Genomic DNA, 24,755 nt, shown 5'->3' with positions numbered 1-24,755 from the left:
TCCGCAGGCGAGATCAACATGCAAAGTGAAAGACTTCAGGAGCAGCTGTTGGCGAACAAAAAGCCTCAACCTTTAAAAAAAATTGGGGGGGATTTCTGATGGGGAGAATGGAGCTAATTGAAACCCCTAGCAAGAGGCTGGTCTCTGCAGGACCATGAAGATAATGAAAGACGACAGGAATGCCCCTGGTGTGGTATGTGATAATCAATCTGAGCAGATCTTTCATAAAGGGAGCTGAGCAAGTGTGAGAATTATGGCAGCTTTGCCAAGACCGGCTGACGAAGGAGGCTGTCGGTTGATTCTGCCTTCTCCCTCCAGAATGAAGAACAAACTTTCTTGTGCAGCAGGGGGAAAACGGAATGGAGAGACAATCAGAATTTCCTAGTTCCATGCAAAGTTTTGTTTCTTCTCTAATTCATCGTCATCTTTTTCTAGACTTACAAAGGGATTTGTGTCTCCCCCCCACCCCCCACCTGGAATATCTGAATGTTAAAGAAAAGAATGCATTATTGACATGGCGGAGGTGCTTCTTGGCTACACTTCACTGTTTGAGTGACTTCCTCGGGACACCAAATTACTCATTAGCCTAACATACGTGGAAGACTTTGCAGCAACATTCTCTTTCACTCTATGGGTTGTTTATTTATCAGTGCGTCTACATGGTATCAATGCAATGCACCTGCAGTTAAACATTTTTCTGGGTTGTACCTAAAGACCTCAGCAGCGGAGACTTGTGCACGCACCTCATGGCATAAGTGTTCCTTCTCTTTTTTTCTGTCAAAGCTTTCAAGTGTATTTTCCCCACATGGGTAGTTCAATGCACCTTTGAAATCCGAGCGCTGTGTTTTTCGAAGAGGTGTGCGCCTGAAGGGAGGAAACTGCCTAATGGATCATGGCTGTGATGTTTACAGGACCTTCCTTATTTCTAGCATTAGCAATGTTGGCGCTCTCGACGGTTGAAGAGTCGGCGAGTAATTATTCGGACTGGACAACTTTTGCAGAGAATGTGGACCAGTACGAAGAGCAGAAACTGGAAGCTGTCAGGACTCGTGAGAAAATGCAAAAAGCTGTGATCCACCCGAGCTTATACTTTGATGCCGATGAGATTCCAGCGCTGAGGCAGAAATCGCGCACGAGCCACCTGCACCTTTTTAGAACAATCCGAAGTGCGGTGTCAGGGATGCTCTCCAATCCGTCCTACTACCTCCCTCCGCCCAAGCATGCTGATTTTGCTGCCAAGTGGAATGAAATCTATGGGAACAATCTGCCTCCCTTAGCACTGTATTGTCTCCTCTGCCCAGAAGACAAAGCCGCCTTTGATTTTGTGGTCGAATACATGGACAGGATGGCTGGATACAAAGACTGGCTGGTGGAGAACGCCCCGGGGGATGAAGTGCCACTCGGGCACTCCTTAACTGGCTTTGCCACGGCTTTTGATTTCTTACACGCCTCGCTGGATGATGGCAGAAGGCAAAAATATTTCGCCAAGATCTGGGCCTTGAGCGAGGAATTGTACGAATATTCCAAAGTTCGTGCTTGGGGCAAACAACTTCTTCATAATCACCAAGCCACGAATATGCTAGCGTTGCTCATTGGGGCCCTGGTAACGGAAGGGGGCATTGAGTCCCAAGCCAATACTTGGAAACATGCCGTAGTGGATGTGATGGAGAAAACCTTGTTTCTGCTTAATCATATTGTTGATGGCTCTTTGGATGAAGGCGTGGCTTATGGCAGTTATACAGCTAAGTCGATAACCCAGTACGTTTTTCTGGCACAGCGCCACTTTGGAATTAACAATCTTGGAAACAACTGGCTTAAAATGCACTTTTGGTTTTATTATGCCACACTTTTACCAGGCTTTCAGAGGACTGTAGGTATCGCTGATTCTAATTATAATTGGTTTTATGGCCCCGAAAGTCAGCTCGTTTTCCTTGATAAATTTGTGTTGAAGAATGGGATGGGCAATTGGCTTGCGCAGCAAATTAGGAAGCACCGGCCCAAGGATGGTCCAATGGTGCCATCCACTGCCCAGAGGTGGAGTACCCTTCACACAGAATACCTGTGGTATGACCCAGGACTCACTCCCCACCCTCCACCTGACTATGGCAACGCTAAAATGCACATATTCCCTAACTGGGGGGTTGTTACATATGGAGCAGGGTTGCCAAACACTCAGAAAAACACCTTTGTTTCTTTTAAATCTGGGAAGTTGGGTGGTCGCGCTGTCTATGACATAGTCCATTTTCAGCCGTATTCTTGGATTGAGGGGTGGAGAAGCTTCAATCCCGGGCATGAACATCCCGATCAAAATTCATTTACTTTTGCTCCCAACGGACAGGTTTTTGTATCCGAGGCCCTCTATGGTCCCAAGCTTAGCCACCTGAATAATGTTCTGGTGTTTGCTCCGTCTCCTACAAGTCAGTGCAACCAACCTTGGGAGGGTCAGCTTGGGGAATGCACTCAGTGGCTTAAGTGGACTGGAGAAGAAGTTGGAGATGCAGGGGGTGAAATCATTACAGCTTCTCAGCACGATGACATGATGTTTGTGAGTGGGGAGGCAGCATCTGCATACTCCTCTGCAATGAAACTGAAAAGCGTGTACCGTTCTCTGCTTCTGCTCAATCCTCAGATGTTACTGGTAGTGGACCACATAGAAAAGGAAGAGAACTCTCCCATCGACTCCATCAGTGCCTTTTTTCATAACCTTGACATTGATTTTAAATATGTACCGTATAAATTTATGAACAAATACAACGGGGCCATGATGGATGTGTGGGACGCTCACTATAAAATGTTTTGGCTTGACCATCGTGGAAATAGCCCTGTTGCTAGGATACAAGAGGCAGAACAGGCAGCTGAGTTCAAAAAGAGGTGGACACAGTTTGTAAATGTCACTTTCCCTACAAAAAGCACCACCACAAGAATTGCCTACTTGTTCTACGGGCCTTATGTCAATATTTCTAGCTGTAGGTTTATAGAAGATGCCCGATCAGGGTTTCAGATGGCTCTAAATGTCAACGATACAGAAACTGTTTTCTCTGTTGTAACTGACTATCTAAATCTGAGAACAAGATTCAGTTATTTAGGATTTGGTGGCTATGCCAAGGTAGTCACTCAAGGAAAAGTTACTAGATTTGGCCTGGGCACTGAGGTAGTAGAAAAGCAGGCACCAGCTACCAGAACTGTTTTTCCATTTGGATTTAAAGTGAATATAATAGTGGGGCTGGTTTTGGGGGTTAGCTTGGCCATATTGGCTTTTCAGTGGCGGTTCTACATTTCCTTCAGCAAATTTTTGCGTTGGATTCTGATCCTGGTCATCACATTGTGGTTTATTGAACTGGTGGACGTATGGACCTCTTGCACACAACCAATCTGTGCAAAATGGAGCAGCGACTTGACAAGCACCAAACACAGCGCAGGAAAGGAACATGGACTTCCTGTCGGTTTGCCCGATGTGATCATCACCTCACTTCCCAGTTCAGGCGCCGAAATTCTGAAGCAACTGTTTTTCAACAGCAGCGATTTTGTCTACATCAGGATCCCTACGGGATACCTTGATATCCCCGAGACAGAATTTGAAATCGACTCCTTCGTCGATTCCTGCGAGTGGAAGGCTTCTGATGTTCAGAGTGGCCGTTTCCGTCTTCTCCAGGGCTGGCTGCAGTCGCTAGTCCGAGACACAAAACTTCACTTACAAAATATTCATTTACACGAAACCGGCAGAAATACTAAGTTAATTCAGCATTCTGCGACCAGTAAAGACAAGAAGAGGCGGCCCAGGAAGAGAGAATCCATCGTGGAGCAAAGAAACCGGTTGAGAGGCAGTTCAGACAAAGATGCTGAATACATTAAGGAACTGAGGAGACATCTTGCCTTCTATCCCAATGCACGCCCTGTGCTTAGTCTGAGCAGCGGGAGCTGGACCTTAAAGCTTCCTTTCTTTCAAGAAATCATAGGTCCTTCCCTGAGAGCGCTCTATGTAGTGCGGGACCCTCGGGCGTGGATTTACTCAGTGTTGTACAAAAGCCAGCCCAGCCTTTACTCCTTGAGAAAGGTGCCTCAGCACTTAGGTATGCTGTTTCAAGCAGAAGGCAGGAAAGACAGGTGCAGCTTAAATTCAGGCTACGCCTTTGAATATGAAGCACTGAGGGAAGAGCTCTCCCATTCCAATTCAAATGCCATCTCTGTGATGTCCCATTTGTGGGTGGCAAACACAGCAGCAGCCCTGCGAATCAATGGGGATTTGCTGCCGGCCAATTATCTGCTCCTCAAGTTTGAAGACATTGTGGGCTTCCCCCAGAAGACAGCTGAAACCATCTATACCTTTCTGGGCATCCCTCTGTCTCCTGCCAGCTTAAACCAAATATTGTTTGCCACCTCTACCAATCTTTTCTACCTTCCTTATGAAGGAGAAGTCTCCCCAGCAAGTATCCATGCCTGGCAAAACAATATGCCTCGTGAGGAAATTAGCCAGATCGAGGACATCTGTTCAGCTCTAATGGACCGCTTAGGATATCCAAAGTTTACTGATTTAAATGCTGCAGGTCAGCAGTAGTTTGCACTAAGGATTCCCCCCCCCCACACTCTTCAATTTGTAGATAAGAATCAGAAAAGCTGGTTTATTCTTGTAAAATGTCTGTACAGTCTGTTACACCCGCAGAGAGAGATTATTTTAAATGAAAAGAGATATTTGGTCTAGTCAGTTTTTGCTTTTCTTTCCCCCTTTCCCTTAAAAAAAAAAAAAGGACGCGTAATGACTTTTGCTGTTTTTTTTTTAAATAAAGCTGTGTGGATCTTTATATTCTTTTCCAGATGGGCACTGGATAGCTCAGGGGATTGGTAATAGGATAAGGGACCTTTCATTTCTAGGTGATTAGTATGAATCCCAGCCAGGCGGGGAGTTGCTAAGTGTCACTGCCGTCTGCTGATTACATGGTGGCCTGTGTGAAATCAGTCAGGAGGGAGGTGGGAAGAGCTCTTCCCTAGTTTTCAATGAACAACTGTTTGTCTCACAAAACAGATTTCACATTTGGCAGCAATGATCTCCCTTGGGCTAGATTTACTGGTGCATTATGTCTGATTTTAACTACTCCAGCGGTGCCGAGAGCCTGTAAACTCAGCCTAACCAGCCAGTTAAACCAGGTTTTATGGCTGCCTAACTTTGCTGGAATGACAGCGACCTGATCCATCAAACATGCATGTGCATATATGCACCCAACGTCTCTCCTGTCTCCCTTTCTTCTAGGATTCTGCCATTAGGGATGCCAACCTCCAGGTACTAGCTGGCGGTCTCCTGCTATTACAACTGATCTCCAGCCGATAGAGATCAGTTCACCTGGAGAAAATGGCCGCTTTGGCAATTGGACTCTATGGCATTGAAGTCCCTCCCCAAACCCCGCCCTCCTCAGGCTCCGCCCCAAAAACCTCCCACCGGTGGCGAAGAGGGACCTGGCCACCCTGCCATATTAATTGGCAACCCTAGCAAAGGACAAAAGTGACACGGAAATCAAACTGTTCTTCTGGATATGTGTTTTTTCTATCTCAGTCCAGCAGGGTGACATTTTCTAATGTATCTAGTTCATTAAAGTCATAGGTCAGAAGTGATCATAAAGAGAAGAAAATGGCCTCCCCAGGAAACACGGGGATTAGTATCCGTTCTCAGGTTTTTCAACATTACAGCCTCTTGGTTAGAAGTTTTCTCTCCCCCCACCCCACCAGTGTTCCCTCTGCAGATCTGTAGCTGCAGTTCAGTGCTGTAGAATTAAATTGAAAGGGGTGGAAGTTTCCTGGAAAAAGAAGGTACCGTGCAGAAGACTAACAGAAGAATCCTATGTCTTCTACACAATTCCATCTTTTTCCAGGAAACCTCCTCCAGCACTTCCAATTTAATTCTGCATTGCTGAACTTCAACTGAATTCTCATTGGTGTGGGAAAATAATGAAAAATATAACTTTTATTTTTCATATTAAGGGGTTGTGGTGTTTGCAATAGTGTTCCATGGGTACACTTTCAGTAAGTTGAAATGTTACCATATGGGATGCTATCAAAAGAGCTTCTTAACATGCTTGCAGAAATGACAAATGCATGTACAGAAGGGTTGAAATGTAATTGTAAATCCACCTGGCTGCTTGCCCAGCAATTGATTAAGAAAGCTAGTGCTAGAGCAAAGAGGACACATCAAAAACCTGATACATGTGCATTTAAAACTGCACACCAAAAACAGGAGAACCAAAACACGCTTTTATATGGCATGTAAAGTCCAGTCTCTGTCTGCTTCAAATGTATTCCTGTTTGTGTGCTGTGGATATTTCCATAATGTGTATGTATGAGAGAGATGTGTATTTGAAAGCATAATGCAAATATATGCTTGGGATCCATGACTGACCCCAACTTCAGAGTGTGTGCTTACCCCACGTTTTCAGAAATTCATCTCCATTCAGAAACACATCTCTAATGTGTCTGTCTATCCATCCTGTGTCTCTATGATAACATGGACGACCTCCTCAAAGGACTCTGTCCATCCACACCAACTTGGCCAAGTTCTAAGATAATGGTGCCTTCTTGTGGGAACTGACCTTACTTAAAGTGAAGTTAGTTGAAACCCAAGGGAGGGCTTTGTTGACTGTAATGCCCAAACTTTGGAATCTCCTCTGTCTGGAGGAGAGTGGAATGGTTATGACAGGCTTTCTAAAGCCAGCTGAAGACATTTTGTTCTGGAAGTCTTTTGAGCGAAATTGAAAGAAGGGTGTCACTCTGTTGTATTTTGTTACATGTTGCAGTGCTAACTTTGTTTTGTATTTGCTGTTTTAAATGTGGGATTTAATTTGATTTTGTAATGTAGATATTATTTTTTAATTGTTAGCCACCTTAGGGGAGTACTTTAAATAAATAACTGGAGACATATGATGGATGGATGGGATTTCACCCCCCCTGTAATGTGCAAACCAGCTTTTGAAGTCACCTTATTCTTTTATTGCATACAAAATTTTCAGAACAAGTTTGGATGAAGTTTGTACATATTTCAAATGTACAAACTTGCAAATAAATCCCACCAAACAAAATAGGATTTATTTCTGAGTAAATATGCATAGTATTAGGGTATGGACAGTATAAACCCAGCTCTAACCATATGTATACAACAAAAAAATCCTTGCTGCCCTAGAATATTGTATTTGTGAAGAATGCTAAAATGACCTTACAGTATTTCAGGTCTTTGCTATTCCCTCCGTATCTTCCATCATGATTCATGATATTTCTTCTTAGTAATTCCTTTTCAAAATTTGTTTCAATTTCCCTTTACAGAAAATCAGCCCCAGTCTTTTAGTTTGCACTAACACTGAAGATGCAGACACTCTTTTGCAAATTCCTTTCCTTTTCTTTGAAGCCAGATTGTGTTCTCTCCTGAATACTTTGTGTGTGTATGTGTGTGCATGTTCTCCTAATCCATTTTGCTTCATATTTTCTAGAGAAGACTGTAAATGTCTGCAGATGTGCTAATCAAGCTTAAATGGTGACAGAGACAGCCCCCCCCCCGCCATTCCCCCTCCACATTTTTACTGTCTGGCATTTCATTACAAATGAAGTTGTGGGGAGAAATATGCTTCCTCTTGTTGGTAGGAACTACAGCCAGAGTTGGGTGCCATTATGCAGAAATATCTCAACTAAGTAATTACCATTTATCTGGATGACAAGCATTACCCAGTGTCAGGATTTAATGAGTTGGTCTCTGCAGAGTGATAATCCTCCTGGTGATGTTGAATGCTTTGGTGTTAGATTCTTCTCCTCTGTCCTCCAGACCCCTTGTAAAAGGCAGCAACATTTTGTGATCTCTCATTCTGACCTAGATAAAAGTAGCTCTTTCCCAGCCATTCGTTATTTTGTCAAATTGTGCCTCTAGCCTGATAAAGCTGTTGATATGTCGTGGTCTCTCTAACCGTAACTTGGCTGTTAACTCATCTCAGATTAGGACAGTGACTAACATCCCTTTTTTCCCAGGGCTTTCCTCTGGCTAGTTGAATGTCACACGCTGAAGGAGACAGCAAAGTGTATTAATGTGCACAGATGTGTCAAGTGAAAGCTTGCATCCCAGCTGTTATTCCCACCAACCTGTTTCTCTCTTGTGTCCCTCTCGCCTGCCTGTTATCAAACATATGTAAAATGGGCTTTTATCATTGCTGATACATTTTTTTGTTAGACAGTGAACTGCATCTCTGCTCTTCAAGCTCCTCTGTTGACTTCAGTCCCTTGTTCATGTCACCAGTGTGACACTTGGAAGATCAGTCTTTAGCACAAACCGTTTGCTCTCCATTTGGATCTACATTCCCAAGTATGAGCAAATCCCATAACGTGGCTGGCTCCTGTTGGCATGTTGAGGGCTCCTGAAGGTAAATATTTAGGAGAAGAGTCTAGAGAAGCTGCAGAGAGATGTCACGTGAAAGGTATTGTCCTTTTTTCCTTATAAAAATTTATAACATCTGTCTCAGAGACTGTAATCCCCACATTAGTGACTTTGTTTTTCTAATAACCCTGCTGTTTCCAGAGAGTGTGTGATTTCACTCTCAGAGCCTATATGCCATTGTTGTCCAGCTGCAAGGTAACTTTTATGTATGGTTGAACTGCATAGCATAATTTGGGCAATCCAGAGCAGCACAATTCTTCCCTGAAATACATATGTGGTCCAGTACTAGTTTCCAACTGAGCAGGGCACCCAGGAGGCTAGCACTGGCTATGCAATCTTCACAGTTGTCTCCGGCTATTATGATGGGGGGGGGGTGTCTCCCAAGAAGAAGAATATTCAATTCTAGAGCTACTTTACTCACTTTTTTTCTGCTAAAGCAACAGTGAACGTATGTAGAGCTGATGGCCAAAGAGGACCTTAAATTCAAAATACATATATATAAGTTCTGAAGCTCTGCACAAGCCTCATTGACTTGTTTGAGAGTTGTGCAAGTGCATAATTCTCAGCCATTTCCGTGCAGCTTACACTGCAGAGCTTCCTGATAGTCTGAAGCTGGTCTTAACCATTTTTAATCAACTAAACCAACAGTGTCATCCTAAGTAACACCCTTCTCAGCTCGTTGACTTCAATGGGTTTAGAATAGGGTTGCCAGCTCTGGATTGGGAAATACCTGGAGATTTTTGGGGCAGAGCCTGAGGAGGGTGGGGTTTGGGGAGGGGAGGGACCTCGATGTCATAGAGTTCAATTGACAAAGTGGCCATTTCCTCCAGGTGAACTGATCTCTACTGGCTGGAGATCAGTTGTAATAGCAGGAGGTCTCCAGCTACTACCTGGAGGTTGGCAACCCTAATTTAGAAAGATGTATTTTTTGGGGTACACAGCTGATGGTCCATTGGATGGGGCATGGTAGCTCTGTATGGTGGTCCTAGAAACTCAAAGAAACCCATTTTGCTGCCTGTTTGGGGTAGCATCCACAAAGCAGCTGTAGTAATAAAGCAGCCAGTATGAACATTGTGGGTGGCTACATTTGGACCAGAAGTCATGCAGGCCTAGTTTTGAGTCTGGCTGACTATTTACTGGTGCCTAGCCAAACTGCAAACTGTACGTCATTGTTGTCACTGTATTGTTGGGTATGTGTTTTTAAATAACTTTATGCCTAACAATAAACTTCTAGGCTAGGATAAGAGGATGATTGTATTGAAACCACAAAGATAAATAATGCAGGAACATCATAAAGCTATTTTGAAAACCACAAATAGAAGAATTTCCATTTGCAGGCTGTATTGTATAATTACTTTTCATTAATGGGACAGATGGTGCCCTTGTAGGAGAAACAATGATAATGGAAATAAGCAGGAAGAATTTTTTAGACTGGAATAAAATAACAAGAATAAATTTGAGACAGAGAGGACTACCTAGAAACAGCTAACAATATGAATACGGACAGATTTTTTTTTTAAAAGTAAAGTTTGCAATAGAGAGCCAGCGTGGTGTACTGGTTAAGAGCGGCAGACTCTAATCTGGAGGACTGGGTTTGATTCCCCACTCCTCCGCATGAAGCCAGCTGGGTGACCTTGGGACAGTCTTCTCAGAACTCTTTCAGCCCATGCAGAGGCGGGCGATGTAGGGTTGTCAGGTCCCTCTTTGCCACCAGCAGGAGGTTTTTGGAGGGCGTTTGGGGAGGGGAGGGACTTCAATGCCATATAGTCTGGTTGTCAAAGCGGTTATGGTGAACTGATCTCTATCGGCTGGAGATCAAGTGTAATAGCAGGAGATCTCTAGCTAGTACCTGGAGGTCAGCAACCCTAAGGCAATGGCAAACCACCTCTGAACTTCGTTTGCCTTGAAAACCCTAAAAGGTCGCCATACGTCAGCTGTGTCTTGATGGCACACACACATACAAAGTCTGCAATGAGTCTTTCTTGAATAACCTGTTCTCTCATTCTGTCATGGTGTCCTCCTAAACACTTTTGTGTACATCAGAGGTTAGTTATCCCTTCAGTCCAATGGTATGAGGAAAAGTAACCCGATAAGAAGGCTACCCGATAATTTAAATGCACACACACACTCCAACCTGAAGGGGCCAATAACTACAGCTAGGGTTGCCAGGTCCCTCTTCGCCACTGGAGGGAGGATTTTGGAGTGGAGCCTGAGGAGGGGAGGGACTTCAATGCCATACAGTCCAATTGCCAAAGCGGCCATTTTCTCCAGGTGAGCTGATCTCTATCGGCTGGAGATCAGTTGTAATAGCAGGAGATCTCCAGCTAGTACCTAGAGGCTGCCAACCCTAGATACAGCCATGGGGTTAAAGTAACGTGAGTCGGGGAAGCCACACCACTACTCCAACTTTGGAACGTTTACATGATTCCCCTTCCTTTGAAGGAGAGAAATCATCTAAATGGAACTCCCAGAAATTAGGCATATGAACGACACCCCAGCTCTTCCACACATCTAAAGCAAGGGAAAGGCTCTGTAAATAGGAATTTGAGATGTATCAACGAGCTATGTTTGCCTGAAAAAACTGACCAAATTAAAATGTTTTTCTCCCATAGTTTTTATCAGTTGGTAGATTTTATACCATAGCATCTAACAATAACTGGAAACAGAGTTCTTTACAATTGTGGTAAATTTCCTTGACAGTAATGATTTCCTTTATTCAGATATTTTTTACCTCATGTTTCTCCACATGGGGGCCCAAAAGCAGCTTAGAACAGCATTTTCCCCTCCTTAATTTTATTCTCACAATGACAACCATGTGAAGTGGGCCAAGCTGACTAGTGACTAGTCCAAGTTCAAGCAGCAAACTTCCATGGCCAAGTGGGTATTCAGTCCTGGGTATTCAAATCCCGGACCTACTCCAGCATTCTAGAAGCAGAAATAATACTATCAAGCTGCAGCTCCAGAGTGTACAAGGGTAGATTTACTGATGTTTTACTGCCTGATGCTGCCATGGCCGTAGCACCCGCACACAGGGAATGTAGAGGTGGGACCAGGCACTATGGGAACCATAGGACCACGGAATGCACCCCACCTCCTTCCACACCCACAATGGACTGAGAGGGGCTGTGGCTCAGTTTGTAGAGCATCTGCTTGGCAAGCAGAAGGTCCCAGGTTCAATCCCCAGCATCTCCAAGGGACTAGGCAAGTAGGTGATGTGAAGGACCTCTCCCTGAGACACTAGAGAGACACTGCCAGTTTGAGTAGACAATACTGACTTGGATGGACCAAGGGTCTGATTCAGGATAAGGCAGCGTCATGTGTTCATGGACACCAGGCAGCAGGGAATGTCATGTGGGCATGGGACATAACCCCTAGGGAAGCGGGGGTGTCTCTGGGGGGCCTGGCCACTGGGGCTTACAGCCCTTGCACCATGGTGCTGTTAGCAAGCCCTTTAAGAGCTGTCTTGGGGTCAGATTCCCACCATTTTACACCTTAGGGGTAGTGTTAGCCAAAATGCTTTGAGCCGTATCACATTCTGTAACAAAATTTTAGGATATGGGGAAATGACTGGAATTTGTTATGCTTATCCACTGTAACTGGAACCCATAAATCAAATGTCTCGTTTATAATTATGCTCACACAGATCCTCAGCCACTGTCTCTATAACAAACAAAATATTTTCTATACAGAAATGCTGTCAATGTAGGAATTTCCCCATCAGGCTTATTTGCATGTGCTTTTTTTCCTGTTCTTTCTGTTCAGTGCAATAGCATCAAATTGAAGGGTGTTCTCAGAACCTTTTAAACATACAGCAAAATCCATCCAGATTTGACTAATGGTGGCCATATCTGTCCCTTGAACTTAATAGGACAGATAGCAATTTGACAGACTTCATAATTCCACAAATCTCCAGATGAGCTGCATGTGTATAAATATACAGTTTAACTATTGGCAGCTAATGCAGTTCTGAAACAGACCAGCAAAAATGGCTAGTTCCCTTGTGATTCTGATGTGTTTGAGAGCGTGAGTGAGTGTGAGAGAGAGAGAAACTACAGAAAAGTAATAAACCCAGTCATTTATTCTAGCATTCTTAAAAACCTAATGTTAACTGTAACACATTATGAAATCTCATGTTTTGCCAACTGTAGAACTTTTTAAATTAAATTGCTGCTCTGTTTAATTTTCAATGATGTGTGAGTCAGTTCCATGCCTCAACACAAATCTTGCAAGGATCCCTATTCTTAGAAACATTTTAAAGGCACAGCAGAGACATTTTGTCCTTAGGTATGGCATTTAGATACACTCTGCTTTTCTTGAGGGCAAGGACACGCTCTAAATAGCACCTTAAGAACTTTGGTTCTGTATGATAGTATACTTGTGTGTTGAGACTGTCTGTCTGGCAATTATGCTTGCTTCACCAGTGATGTTTCTCCTTTGGGGAGAGGGTACTATACGTGAGCATAAAAAGAACTTTTCTGGATCTGACCAAAGGCCCATCTAGGCCAGCATTCTGTTTCTATCAGGACGAAGAAGAGTTGTTTTTTATATGCTGACTTTCTCTACCACTTAAGGAAGAATTAAACTGGCTTACAATCATCTTCCCTTTCCCTCCCCCCCCCAACAGACATCCTGTGAGGCAGGTGGGGCTGAGAGAGCTCTACGAGAGCTGTGACTAGCCCAAGGTCTCCCAGCAGGCTTCATGTGTAGGAGTGGGGAAAGACATCCAAATTAGTCTCCTCCACTCATGTGGAGGAGCAGGGAATCAAACCCGGTTCTCCAGATTAGAGTCCACCGCTCCAAACAACCCCTCTTAATCACTACACCACGCTGGCTCTCAAGATGCTTCTCTAGATGCTTCTGTAAAGCAAACAGGTTGATCTGCAAAGCTATTATGCATTACGTAGAACAAAATATATCAGATGAGAAGTGGCTCCTAATGAAAGCGCTCCTGGATGCTTTTGCGTTGATCATTTCCTCAGTGGAGAAATCAGTGATATTTTATTTCAAAGGTGAAGCTTGTAAAATGGCATGTCAATCTGAATGGCTGCTTACCGCCCAATACTAGGTCCACAAAAGAAATTACGGTGGAAGTGCCCGCTCCTTCCCCCCAGATATGAAACAGAAAACAGGTAATGCAGCAAATGGAACTAGCAACCAGCAAGACAGTTTTGGTGTTTGAAGAATTCCCATATAGGCCTAAAATCTCCTTGTCTTACATAGGCAAATATTCTAAATTTACTGAAGTCAAATGAACAGTTTAGTGGGGGATGGCTGGACGGACAGACAGACAGATACACACACACACCATAACCCAACGACTAGGGTTACCAGGTCCCTCTTCGCAACTGGTGGGAGATTTTGGGGGCAGAGCCTGAAGAGGGCAGGGTTTGGGGAGGGGAGGGACTTCAATGCCATAGAGTTCAACTGCCAAAGCGGCCATTTTTCTCCAGGTGATCTGATCTCTCTTGGCTGGAGATCCGTTGAATTAGCAGGAGATCTCCTGCTACTACCTGGCAGTTGGCAACCCTACCAACAACATAGCCTATGCAGTAGAAGAGTGCACCCTATGTTCATCTCAACCATGTTTGATACATTGAGCTGGAACACATGAAGTGAACCATGTGATATAAGGAATAGGTTCAGTATAACAAAACCAGTATCAAGTGAAACATGGCATGGGAACAAAGGAAGCCAACTTGTTCTGATTCAAATCATCAGCCTATTTAAGTCAGAGCCAAACTAGATGTTATGGCAGCCGTGGGTTGAACCCGTGGTGACCAACACCACTTTAGGGGAGAAGTAAGCCACTTAAAATTGCTGTGAGGGCCCAATCACCAATGGCACAGCGGCGCCATGCAATCTTGTTACCCCCTGCACCTTTTCAAGAGCCAAAACAGTTTGGGGGGGGCTGTTTCAGCACTTGAAAAGGTACGGGGGCGTGATCATGTGGTGCTGCCACACCACAGGATCAGGCCCTTTTAGCATTTTTTTTTAATGGCTAAATTCTCCTGTAAAATGGCCTCAGCAGCCATGAATTGGACCTGTGGCTACAGTAATGTCTGTTTTGGCCCTCAGAATTCTGAAAGGCACTTGCTCTTCCAGGTCCTGGGCAGAGAAAGCTCTTTTCTTATTGGCTCTGTAAAATATATATTTGGGAGAGAACACAGCATGGTATAGCCCGATCTCATCAGACCTCTGATGCTAAGCAGGGTCACTACTTGGAAGGGAGACCACCAAGGAAGGTAATGGCAAACTACCTCTGCTTCGCACCTGCCTTGAAAGCTCCTTGCTGGGGTTGCCATAAATGGGCTGCAACTTGATGGCACTTTACATACACACACACACACACACACACACACACACACACACACTTAATAGGGTTGTTTACAGTACAATCTTAAGCAGAGTTACACCCCTTATTGAGGTCAATAGGCTTAGAACGGTGTAACTTTGCTTAGGATAGCACTACCAATGTGTGAGGAACTCTGCCTCATCCATTTCTACATTTGAAAAATCCAAATTAGGATGATTATTTCACAGTAGCTTGACATTTAAATAGCTAGCACTGAGAAAATATCAGCCAGCAATTCTGCATTGTATGCTAACAAAGGCACGGTCATCCAAAATTCACAGAAATATTCTTACAAATTACAGTAGATGCTTGATATGAGCACCCAGCAGGGGATAATAATGATACCCCAAGTCACAAAAGAAAGACAGACAGACAGACAATGTTTAAAAAGCAGACGACAACAAAGAGGGGGAACAGATGACAAATAAAGTAGACATATGCCTCTACTCAAACAAGCAATCAGGTTTGGTTATGCTTTCTCATTTTAAAAACCATGGTTTGAGTTGGGCCAATGCATGTAAGGATTTCTTCTGCACCCATATTCCCCGCTGAAGACTGAACTCAGAACCTTTTGCATGGTAAGTGTGGGCTCTGCTGTGGAACCACAGCCAGTTATGATAACAGGCCAATGCATGATACTCTACCTGTCTGTATTATCCTTTCAACCAATTTCTCTGAATAAGCTGCCTTATAGTGAATCACATTTTTTGGTCCACCTGGCTTTCCCCCCCCTACTTTGATTGACTGCAGCTCTCTTGTGTCTCAGTTACAGACAAGTTTTTCCCAACACTTGCTTCCTGAAGTCTTTTTTGAGATGCTCAGGATTGGACCTGGATCCTTCTTAGGGCTGCCAGACCCCCAGCACAGACGGGATCCTCCACTTTGCCCCCCCCCCCAGCACCTTTCAACTGGCTAGCAAGGATCTTACCCGCTGCAAATTTAGGCCTAAGCCTAGTCGCCATCAGCCCGTTGACATCACTTCCAGAAATGATGTCATCACGTCATCGCCAGCGTGGGAGATGCTCTGGTATTTGGGCAAAACTCTATGGTAAAAACAGCTTCTACCATAGAGTTTTTGTCCAAATTCCAGAGCGCCTCCCACGTTATTGGTGATGTGATGACATCACTTGCAGAAGTGATGGCAACCACCAACAGCAATGAGGCCCAAGTCTCTATTTGCGATTGGTAAGGCCCCCACCTTTACCCCTGCCTGTTGCCAGGGTGTACCTGGAAACCCTAATCCTTCTGGCTGCAAAACATCCTCCCCTCCCCAGCCTGAGCCATGGCCTCTGCTCATAATACGAGGGAAGATACAGTCTCCTTAACAACTCTAGTAATTATCATCAATACCTCCATGATTTATAAAGTTAGAGTATGAAACCATATCTTTTGCCCATTCTCAGCTGATATATCATCTTAACCATCTTTTCAGGAGTGGCCAGCATGGCTCACAAATGAGTTCAGCCAGAGTACCAGTATTTAGTGTAAGCAAATTCTGTGCTACACAGTTACCTACATTCAAGTACTGTGGCAGACTTGGATTTGTGTTAGATTAGTCCCAAAGTGGTCGCAGAATTTTGTGAGCAATAAAAGTCAAAGTGAACTTTGATGGCCCCTTACTAGTGAAATCATACCTAGGGATTCTAAAGAAAATAAAAAGTATTTTAATAAGATTAGTGAAATTTATCAGGAAGGTGATGTTGAAGCAGGTTGCAGGAAAAATCTGATCAACATATATTGGACTGTGTCATGGGTCAGCCTGCCGACACTTCCTCAGACGAAGAGGAACTAGAGGGAGATGGCAGGGTGAGAACAAAAGAGCAGCCCTAGCAGACAGAAGACTGTGAAAGGAGTAAAGACCAGGAAGTCTCACCGGGCCTGCAGCCCGGCAGCTCAGGAGAACCGGCTGTGTCTGGGGTTCAGCTACAGGTGGCCTCGCCTGGAGGGTCGCCAAGACCACTCGAGCAGAAGTGCCAGAAGATCAGGGCCATGATAGAAAGCCGTCGGAAAATTTCAAGGCTACAGGCTTTGCATAGAGCACTAAGCGATGATGAAAGGGGGAATGCCTAATGAGCAATCACTGGTCTGCATTAAGATAAGGTCTATTTAAGCAGATGAGCTCAGTGTTTTGTGGAAGCAACTCGTTTGCTTACAGCCACCTCGGGTCTCTATTATTCTCGGGACTCCTGGCCCCCTGCTACCCTGACCCTGGGAACCGAACCTGACCTTGAATTCAGATTACCCCTCTGCTTAGATGTTGGACTCGAACAGCACAGTATCTGACCTTGGACTGTTTTCTTGATTTTGCTACCTGCCTCTGGCTCTTGACTCTGCCTGCATTCAGGGCAGACTGCACTTTGACATTCTAATTTTTCCCCTCAATCCCATTAACTGTTCAGTTTTCAGAAATGTCTTCTTGTCGTACTCTCCCGGTTGGGAGTCCAGAGTCCAGGAGGGGCTCATCTCCCAGCTTCTCCTTTTCCAGTGTGCCTGTGAGTAATTCCTCAGCAAGGAAGTGGGTATTCTTTCACCTTGTTTCCCTCTCTCTCTGGCCTCTACCTGCCCTTTAGATTTGAGGACAAGATTTATCCGCCTTCCTCCTTGGCTGACTCCAGGCAGGCCTTATAAAGGAGTATCTGGGGGAGGGGACGTCCCCAGGAGCCCACCAAGGCATGCCAAGCCCCTTCCAGGCCAATGATTTCTCATCTCTCCACCCTCTCAAGCCTGCCATTTCCAAGTCTTTAAAGGCCTCTTCTAGCCACTCCTACTCAGGGCTAGGACCCATCCCATATTTCCCCAGGCTGTTTCTAGCCTGCTGGGCCTTCCTTCTGCTCTGGGGAGCCCACAGAGGTCACCCTATCTTCTAAGAGTTTCCTGGTTGCTGCCCACCTGCTCTCTGCTGGCATTGCTTCACCTTCCAGCATGAGAGCCAGCATGGTGTACTAGTTAAGAGCAGTGGTTTGGAACAGTGGACTCTAATCTGGCGAACCGGGTTTGATTCCCCACTCCTCCACATGAGCAACGGACACTAATCTGGAGAACTGGGTTGGGTTCCCTACTCCTACACATGAAGCCAGCTGGGTGACCTTGGGCCAGTCACAGCTCTCTTAGAGCAAGGTTTGCCAGGTCCCTCTTTGCAACCAGTGGGAGATTTTGGGGGCAAAGCCTGAAGAGGGCGGGGTTTGGGAGGGGAGGGACTTCAATGCCATAGAGTTCAATTGCCAAAGCAGCCTTTTTTCTCCAGGTGATCTGATCTCTATTGGCTGGAGAGCAGTTGAATTAGAAGATCTACTACTACCTGGCAGTTGGCAACCCTACTTAGAGCTCTCTCAGCAACACCTACTTCACGAGGTGTATGTTGCGGGGAAGGGTAGGAAAGGTGATTGTAAGCTGGTTTGATTCTCCCTTAAGTGGTAGAGAAAGTCGGCATATAAAAACCAACTCTTCTCCTCCTCTCCCCCAGTCATTCTCTGGCAGCCAAGTACAGTCACCCGAGGCTCTTGCTTTTTGGGTGAGGCCAGCCAGCAGTGGAGGCTTCCTGACACTGCCTTGGCAGGCTCACCAGACTCCTCAGGAGGCAAGTGTGGGGCAGGAAGGACTACATCCCCAGAATGTCTTCCTTTCTAAAGTGGAACTATAGAATTTGCTGGGCTGACTACAGAGGCCTGTATTACTTATCCTTTTATGCTTTGAATGCTATGAATCCACTGTTTTATGCATTGTCACTGTGAAGTTTCTTCTTTGATTCTTCAACCAGATGTTCCTAGTTTGTTAGTGATCAGTATTTCTGCTGGCAAAGATAGTATGGGTTTTGAAATGTAGAGACAAATTATATTGCACCAGGCTGGTTTTTTAAAATTTATATAAACCGGTTCCATCAAGTGAATTCTTCTAAAGCTAATTCTTAAAGTACACATTTTTAACATAACAGTAAACCACACATTTCTGGCACTGGAACAGGAGTGAATTGTGGCCAATTATTTCATATGACCTTATTTCTAAGTAAGAGCTCAGTAACAATGACTGCATTGTGTTTTTACTTCAAGGCAGTTTAAATATGGCTATATTTATTGCCTTGGTACAATATGAGGATTCCAACTTTCATTCCTAGTAGACCGAAAACTATTTATTTATTTACATGGTTATATAAATTTTATTTTTAAAAAAGTTTATCTGGGGGGGGGGGATATCCTTCTACATTTCTGTGCTTAGCCAAACTAGTAGAGATAAGCAACATGTAGATGACCAGCTGTTGTGCTGGCATAATTTTAAATAAAGAGTATTTTTGCAATATCAGTTCAGTTCAGTTTTTTTTATTGCATAAGGCCAATGGCCATTAGAAGACAATAACAAATGACAAACACCACAAAACCGGATGACAATCATTAATTAACGTTACATTTTAGTAACAATTTAAAAGCTTAAAAGGTATATTTCTGTAACCCTATTAAAATACAGCACACAAAACATTATTAAATGGTTAATCTTAGCTTATTGAACATGAAATAAAGAACAAAGCTACTCAAGCCAAAAATCGATTCTGTAAGAGCCAGAGTGGTGTAAGTGGTGGTTTGGAGTGGTGGACTCTGATCTGGAGAACCAAGTTTGATTCCCCACTCCTCCACAAGAGCAGCAGACTCTAATCTGGTGAACTGGATTTGTTTCCCCACTCCTACACATGATGTTAGCTGGGTGACCTTGAGCTAGTCCCAGCTCTCTTAGAGCTCTCTCAGTCTCACCTACCTCACAGGGTATCTGTTGTGGGGAGAGGAAGGGAAGGTGATTGTAAGCCGGTTTGATTCTTCCTTAACTGGTAGAGAAAGTTGGCATATAAAACCCAACTCTTCTAAGAGAAGAGAAAACCAAAAAGTGAGATCTCAGGCCCAATATGATTTTAGCCCTGGGCAATAAGAAACTGACAGGTAGAATTCATGGTTATAATTCGGAAAGGCCACTTAACAACAGCTTCTTGGTTAACTCAATTATTTTCAGAATTAATGGGTTGGGCCAACCTGGTGTGTATTTTCTTTGCTGCTAAAGCAAAAAGGGTATTTTTGTAACATATGTAAGTTACCTTTTGGCTTTCTTGAAGATTAGGGCTGCCAAGCCCCAGTTAGTGTGGTGGATCCCCCACCCCAAATTCTTGTTCCCGGCCATCAAATGGAACAGTGGGGAAAGGGGAGTTAGAAAATTACATAAATAAAAGATTAAAACTCACTGGCATCACCAGTGCAATTACATCATCTTGGGGGAATACCTGGAAGCAATGGCTGTAAAAGCATAGAGTTTTTGGGGATTCCTAGAGCTACCACCATCTCTTTTTTGCTGTATTTGCTGGTCATGGACTGTAGTAAATACCTTTGATACCATCTCTTCCGGGTATTCCCTGGAAGTGATGTCATTACACTGTCAACACTGGCCCTCACCTCATGTCCCCTCCCTCCTGCTGGTTGCCAGGATCATCCTGGCAACTGTAGAAGATACCTCAACAGAACCATTCCAACTTATGGGATACCCCCCTCTATTTCTGGGAATCTTCGGCCACTGCTGAATCCTAGCTCACCCAAAGGAGCAACTGTAGGCCTAATACAGTTTGCATGGTCACACCCAATGTGCCCATAGAATCTCCTGGGTAAATGGGATGATGAAGCTTTGGCATCCTTCTGAAGAAACCAGATGAGGGCTTGTCTTTTTTGTAATGTTTTTGTATTTTGCCTTCTTCCAGGCTTGTACAATAAACTAGAGGCTTATGATACCCCCAGATCCCTGCATATTTCCTTTCTCCCTCAGACTCGGAGCCTGGCACCCTGGCAGTGGATCTTTGGTCAGGGTGGTCCATCAGCAGTGCTCCAGGACAGGACAGTGGAAACTTATTCTTCACTGCTCTGTCTCGACAGGTGACCCCTCACCCTTGTTGCCTTCCAGTCTAGCTCCATGTCTTCTCAGCCTCTTCTCCCTCTCTTCTGCCACTTCCTTGGTCTTTCCCCGTCAAGAGAAAAGCCATCTTCAGAGGAAAGTTCCACTTAATATTGTTTCCTTTCTCTGGTTCATTAACAACCGGTGAAGATGATACAAAAAAGATTTTACCTACTGGCAGAAGGTGGCAACAGAAGTGCACAGACAAGTTGTGATGGACAGGTTAGGTTCTTCTTCTGGTCAGAGCTGACAGAATGTTGGTGAGAAGCTGACAGCAAAAAGCTGTTAGTTCAGTAGGAGTTAGAACTGGCTGAGAACTAAGCTTCAAGCCAGCATGGGGCAGAAGAGCAGCCTAATGAGGACTGGGAGAAAGTCATCTTGTAACAAAGAATCCCAAACGCCTGAATATAGCTATGATTCAAAAATTCAAGCATGAAAACACTTTGTATTCATCTACCTGATTCACTCCAATGTTGAGTTTAAGCCACAAACAACTGTTAACTCCTTGTTTGCTTAACCCCGTGGGCTGGATGTGTATGGCTTCGGGGTGGTGGAGCTACTCTGTCTGGTGGTGTTTCTGTGAATGAGACAGTATCTGGTATGTGAAACGGTAAAGGCTCTCTCTATATTTTAAAAGAGGCAAGACAGGTGGCGAACTGTGAGTGCTTGAGCTACCTGCAATCCTGAACCTGTAGGGTTGCCAGGTCACTCTTCCCTACCGGCGGGAGGTTTTTGGGATGGAGCCAGAGGAGGGTGGGGTTTGGGTAGGGGAGGGACTTCAATGCCATAGAGTCCAATTGCCAAAGCGGCCATTTTCTCCAGGTGAACTGATCTCTATTGGCTGGAGATCAGTTGTAATAGCAGGAGATCTCCAGCTAGAACCTAGAGGTTGGCAACCATATGAATCTGTATAACAGAACTTGTGGAATGTGGTAGGGTCTGTAAGTGAGTAAGTCTCTCTGGGGAGAGAGTTCTGGAGTTTTGTTCTTTCAGGTTGCCACCCACCTAATCTCAGAAGGCAGGCACACATGAAGCAGGGCCTCCAAAAATGACTGCAGCGGTTAGGTAGGTTCATGAAGAAGTATGGCTTTACAATTCAACACCAGCACATTGAATTGTGCCTGGAAAGAAACTGGGAGTCAGCTTAGATGGGCCAAGGCTGGAGATATGTTCTCCCTTCTAACCCTTCCAGTCAATATCCTGGCTGCAGAATTCAGCACCAGTTGAAGTTTCCAAACTCTTTTCAAGGGCAGCTCCACATAAAGTGCATTACAGTAATCTAATCTAGATGTAACCAGGGCTTGCACCACAGTGGCCAGATGTTTTCTGTCCAGTAAAGGCCACAGCTGGCTAACCTACATTATGGGGTATTATTATTATTATTGCTATTATTGTTGTGAAGATAAAATGGTGAGGACCATGTAAGCTGCCCTGAGCTCTATGGGAATAAAAGCGTGGATAAAATACAGTTGAAGACAGTTTTAATCAGGTCTGCATTGTGACTGATTTAGCTTTTATTATCAGCATCCAATTTGGCATTTTTAAAATTGTGACTTTTATGAGTTGTATAATAATTTTTATTGTATTTTATAATGTTTTATTTATATTGTAAGCTGCCTTGAATCCCACAAGGGAGAAAGGCGGCGAATGAATGTTTGAAAAAAACAGATAAATAATAGGGGTTACATGTTTCTGTGCTACAAAGCCCAATTGCACAAATAATGACGCGGACAGAAAAAGCATGTGTGAGAGGAAGTTATCTTTTCAGCCCTCAGAAGAACTGAGATTAAAGCCAGAGAAGGAACATGCTGTGCTCTCAGCTTCCCAGGAGTCAGAGAGCTAAGGCACACTGGAAGCTGAGGAGAATTAACTCTTGTTGAATTCCACATTCTGTCATTTCCTTAGAACAGTAACAAAATGCAGAAGAAAGCCCTGCTTGTGAGATCACCCAGTGGTGGGCATTTTTCTGAATGAGGATTTAAATCAGGGGCACCCGTGCCAAACAACAGCACCAGGCGAGTCCGCTTGGCATGTCGAGCCATTTCTCCATTCAAGCAGTTTCGCCATTCTCCCCAGGCAAGGTTCTGAAGGGGTGGCAGCACCTGTGGGTCTTAGTTTGCTCCCCGTGTGTCAGGCCAAGTACAACATTTGTCTTTCCAGCTCTCTTTGTTTCCTGGCACAACAACATGTTCCTAGGTAAATGTTACTGAATTTATGTTTGTGCTTAGGCAAAAGGGTAGCCTGCCCTCAATTTAAACTTTGGTTTCCCAGATCCGTACTCTGCTTTTTTCTCACCGAATTACCATGGATTAAATGGCCAGGTTGTTCAGAACAAAAGGAGATCTCAAATGGACAAAGTCCATAAACTTTACTGTACCTGGTGGAATAAACGGGTTAGACCATTATCTCTGCCGTCGATAGCATTTGGGGAGACAATTGTGAGAACAGAGAGGAGGAGCAAGTTGATTTTATAGGGTCATGAGAGAATATGAGAAATTACAACAGTAGGGCTGCCAGCTCTGGGTTGGGAATTACCTGGAGATTTTGGAGGTGGAGCCTGAAGAGAGCGAGGTTTGGAGAGGGGAAGGACTTCAATGAAATAGAGTCCAATGGCCAAAGTGGCCATTTTCTCCAGGGGAACTGATCTCTCTCTCCTGGAGATCAGTTGTAATAGCGGGAGATCTCCTGCTACCACCTGGAGGTTGAGGAATCAAAATTATGCACTTGTTAAAAGCTCAATAAAGCACATAAGAGCAATATGCAAACAATTGTATTCAGAGAAAAAAGAACCTCACTGCAAAGGTATCTAAAGGATATAAATACTGAGCAAGGTAAGTTAATACACAATAAGAATACAAAAAATGTGTACAAGAATAATAGACTATCCAGAATGGTAAAGTCCAAAAGAGCACGGAATAAATATCAGATGCAATGGGCTTCCGGTAAAATCCCCATTTCAGAGCTTTCCTCAAGCTTCAAGAAGTACCACGTGCCAATATCACCTGTAATAAAATGCATGCTATCACAATATCCAATCAAATTTACAAGACAACATTTGATATAAATTAATTAAAGGTTACAAATTATTAAAATATCATGCTTACAAAAATATATCATTTTACATACCAAAATTGGAGAGAGACGTCTATTCTGCCATTCTATGTAAGAGGCTTGGTAAGCGTCTGAAGTAAAACTGGCTGATTTTCTCTTAAGGCTTTAATGGTTCCATAGGTGTATGCTATCTTCTCATAAGTGCTAGGTCATGCTACCTTAAGCTATGGTGAAGAGGCAAACCTACTGCAAATCAATAGAACATTAAAGAAAACTGGAGAGATCCAAAAATGAATTTAATCCTTTTGGCATTAAAGTGTCAAAAAGGAAAATGAAGCGGGACTCCTGTTGTGCTAAAATCCTGTCTATATTTTGATTCTGAAAAACCTTCCCTTGATACTGCCAAATAACAAAAAATTGCATGTCCGTGTCTAAGTGCTTGAGTTCTTTATAATGGGCAGTCAATGGGGCTTCTAGATTAGAATTCCTAATCCGGGACCGGTGCTCCCCTATACGAAGTTTGATCTCCCTCTTTGTTTTGCCTACGTAGAGTAGACCACACGGGCAACGAATTAAATAAATAACAAATTTACTGTTACAATTACTAAAGTGCCTCAATGTGAAAGTAAAGCCCGTTCTAATGTCCCGAAATTCTTTAACCGGTAGTGCTTGTGCACAAGCACTGCAATTGCCACACTTAAAATGGCCGACTGGCAGGCAATTCTGCTGGAGAGGTAGACAATCAGATTTTACAAGTTTGTCCCGTAAGGAGTGTGTTCTTTTTAAACCAAATCTAGGTAGTTCTTCACAGCCCGGTATGTTTCGTACCAAGTGCCAATGTTTTCTGATGATATTCTGTATATCCCTAGTTTTGTAATTAAATTGCAGGGCTGCGGTTACACTGGCAGGACTAGAACTTTTTTGCTTCCTTTCCAGGAGTTCTGATCTCTGTCGGCTGTCCGCACGACGTTTGGAAGTCACAATGACTTCTGGGGGAAAGCCCCTATTGGTTAGCGTGTTCTTAAGGTGGACTGATGC

At 44.1% G+C, this 24,755-nt stretch overlaps 1 protein-coding gene across 1 annotated transcript; it reads left to right on the top strand.

The window, feature by feature from the left end:
• The first annotated feature begins 835 nt into the window (after nt 1-835).
• Nucleotides 836-4,704, top strand: DSEL (dermatan sulfate epimerase like). The gene has a single exon (XM_056854207.1). The coding sequence runs from the start codon at nt 893-895 to the stop codon at nt 4,553-4,555; it is 3,663 nt and encodes a 1,220-aa protein (XP_056710185.1). The 5' UTR covers nt 836-892; the 3' UTR covers nt 4,556-4,704.
• Nucleotides 4,705-24,755: the final 20,051 nt, after the last annotated feature.

Source organism: Euleptes europaea, chromosome 8 (genome assembly GCF_029931775.1).
Source record: "Euleptes europaea isolate rEulEur1 chromosome 8, rEulEur1.hap1, whole genome shotgun sequence".
Lineage (NCBI taxonomy): Eukaryota > Metazoa > Chordata > Lepidosauria > Squamata > Sphaerodactylidae > Euleptes > Euleptes europaea.
The sequence above is the reverse complement of the archived record's forward strand: the minus strand, read 5'-3'. Positions and strand labels throughout refer to the sequence as shown.

What these genes read in the sequence shown, in the direction of transcription:
- DSEL (XM_056854207.1), top strand. Translation starts at nt 893, where the DNA reads ATGGCTGTGATGTTTACAGGACCTTCCTTATTTCTAGCATTAGCAATG.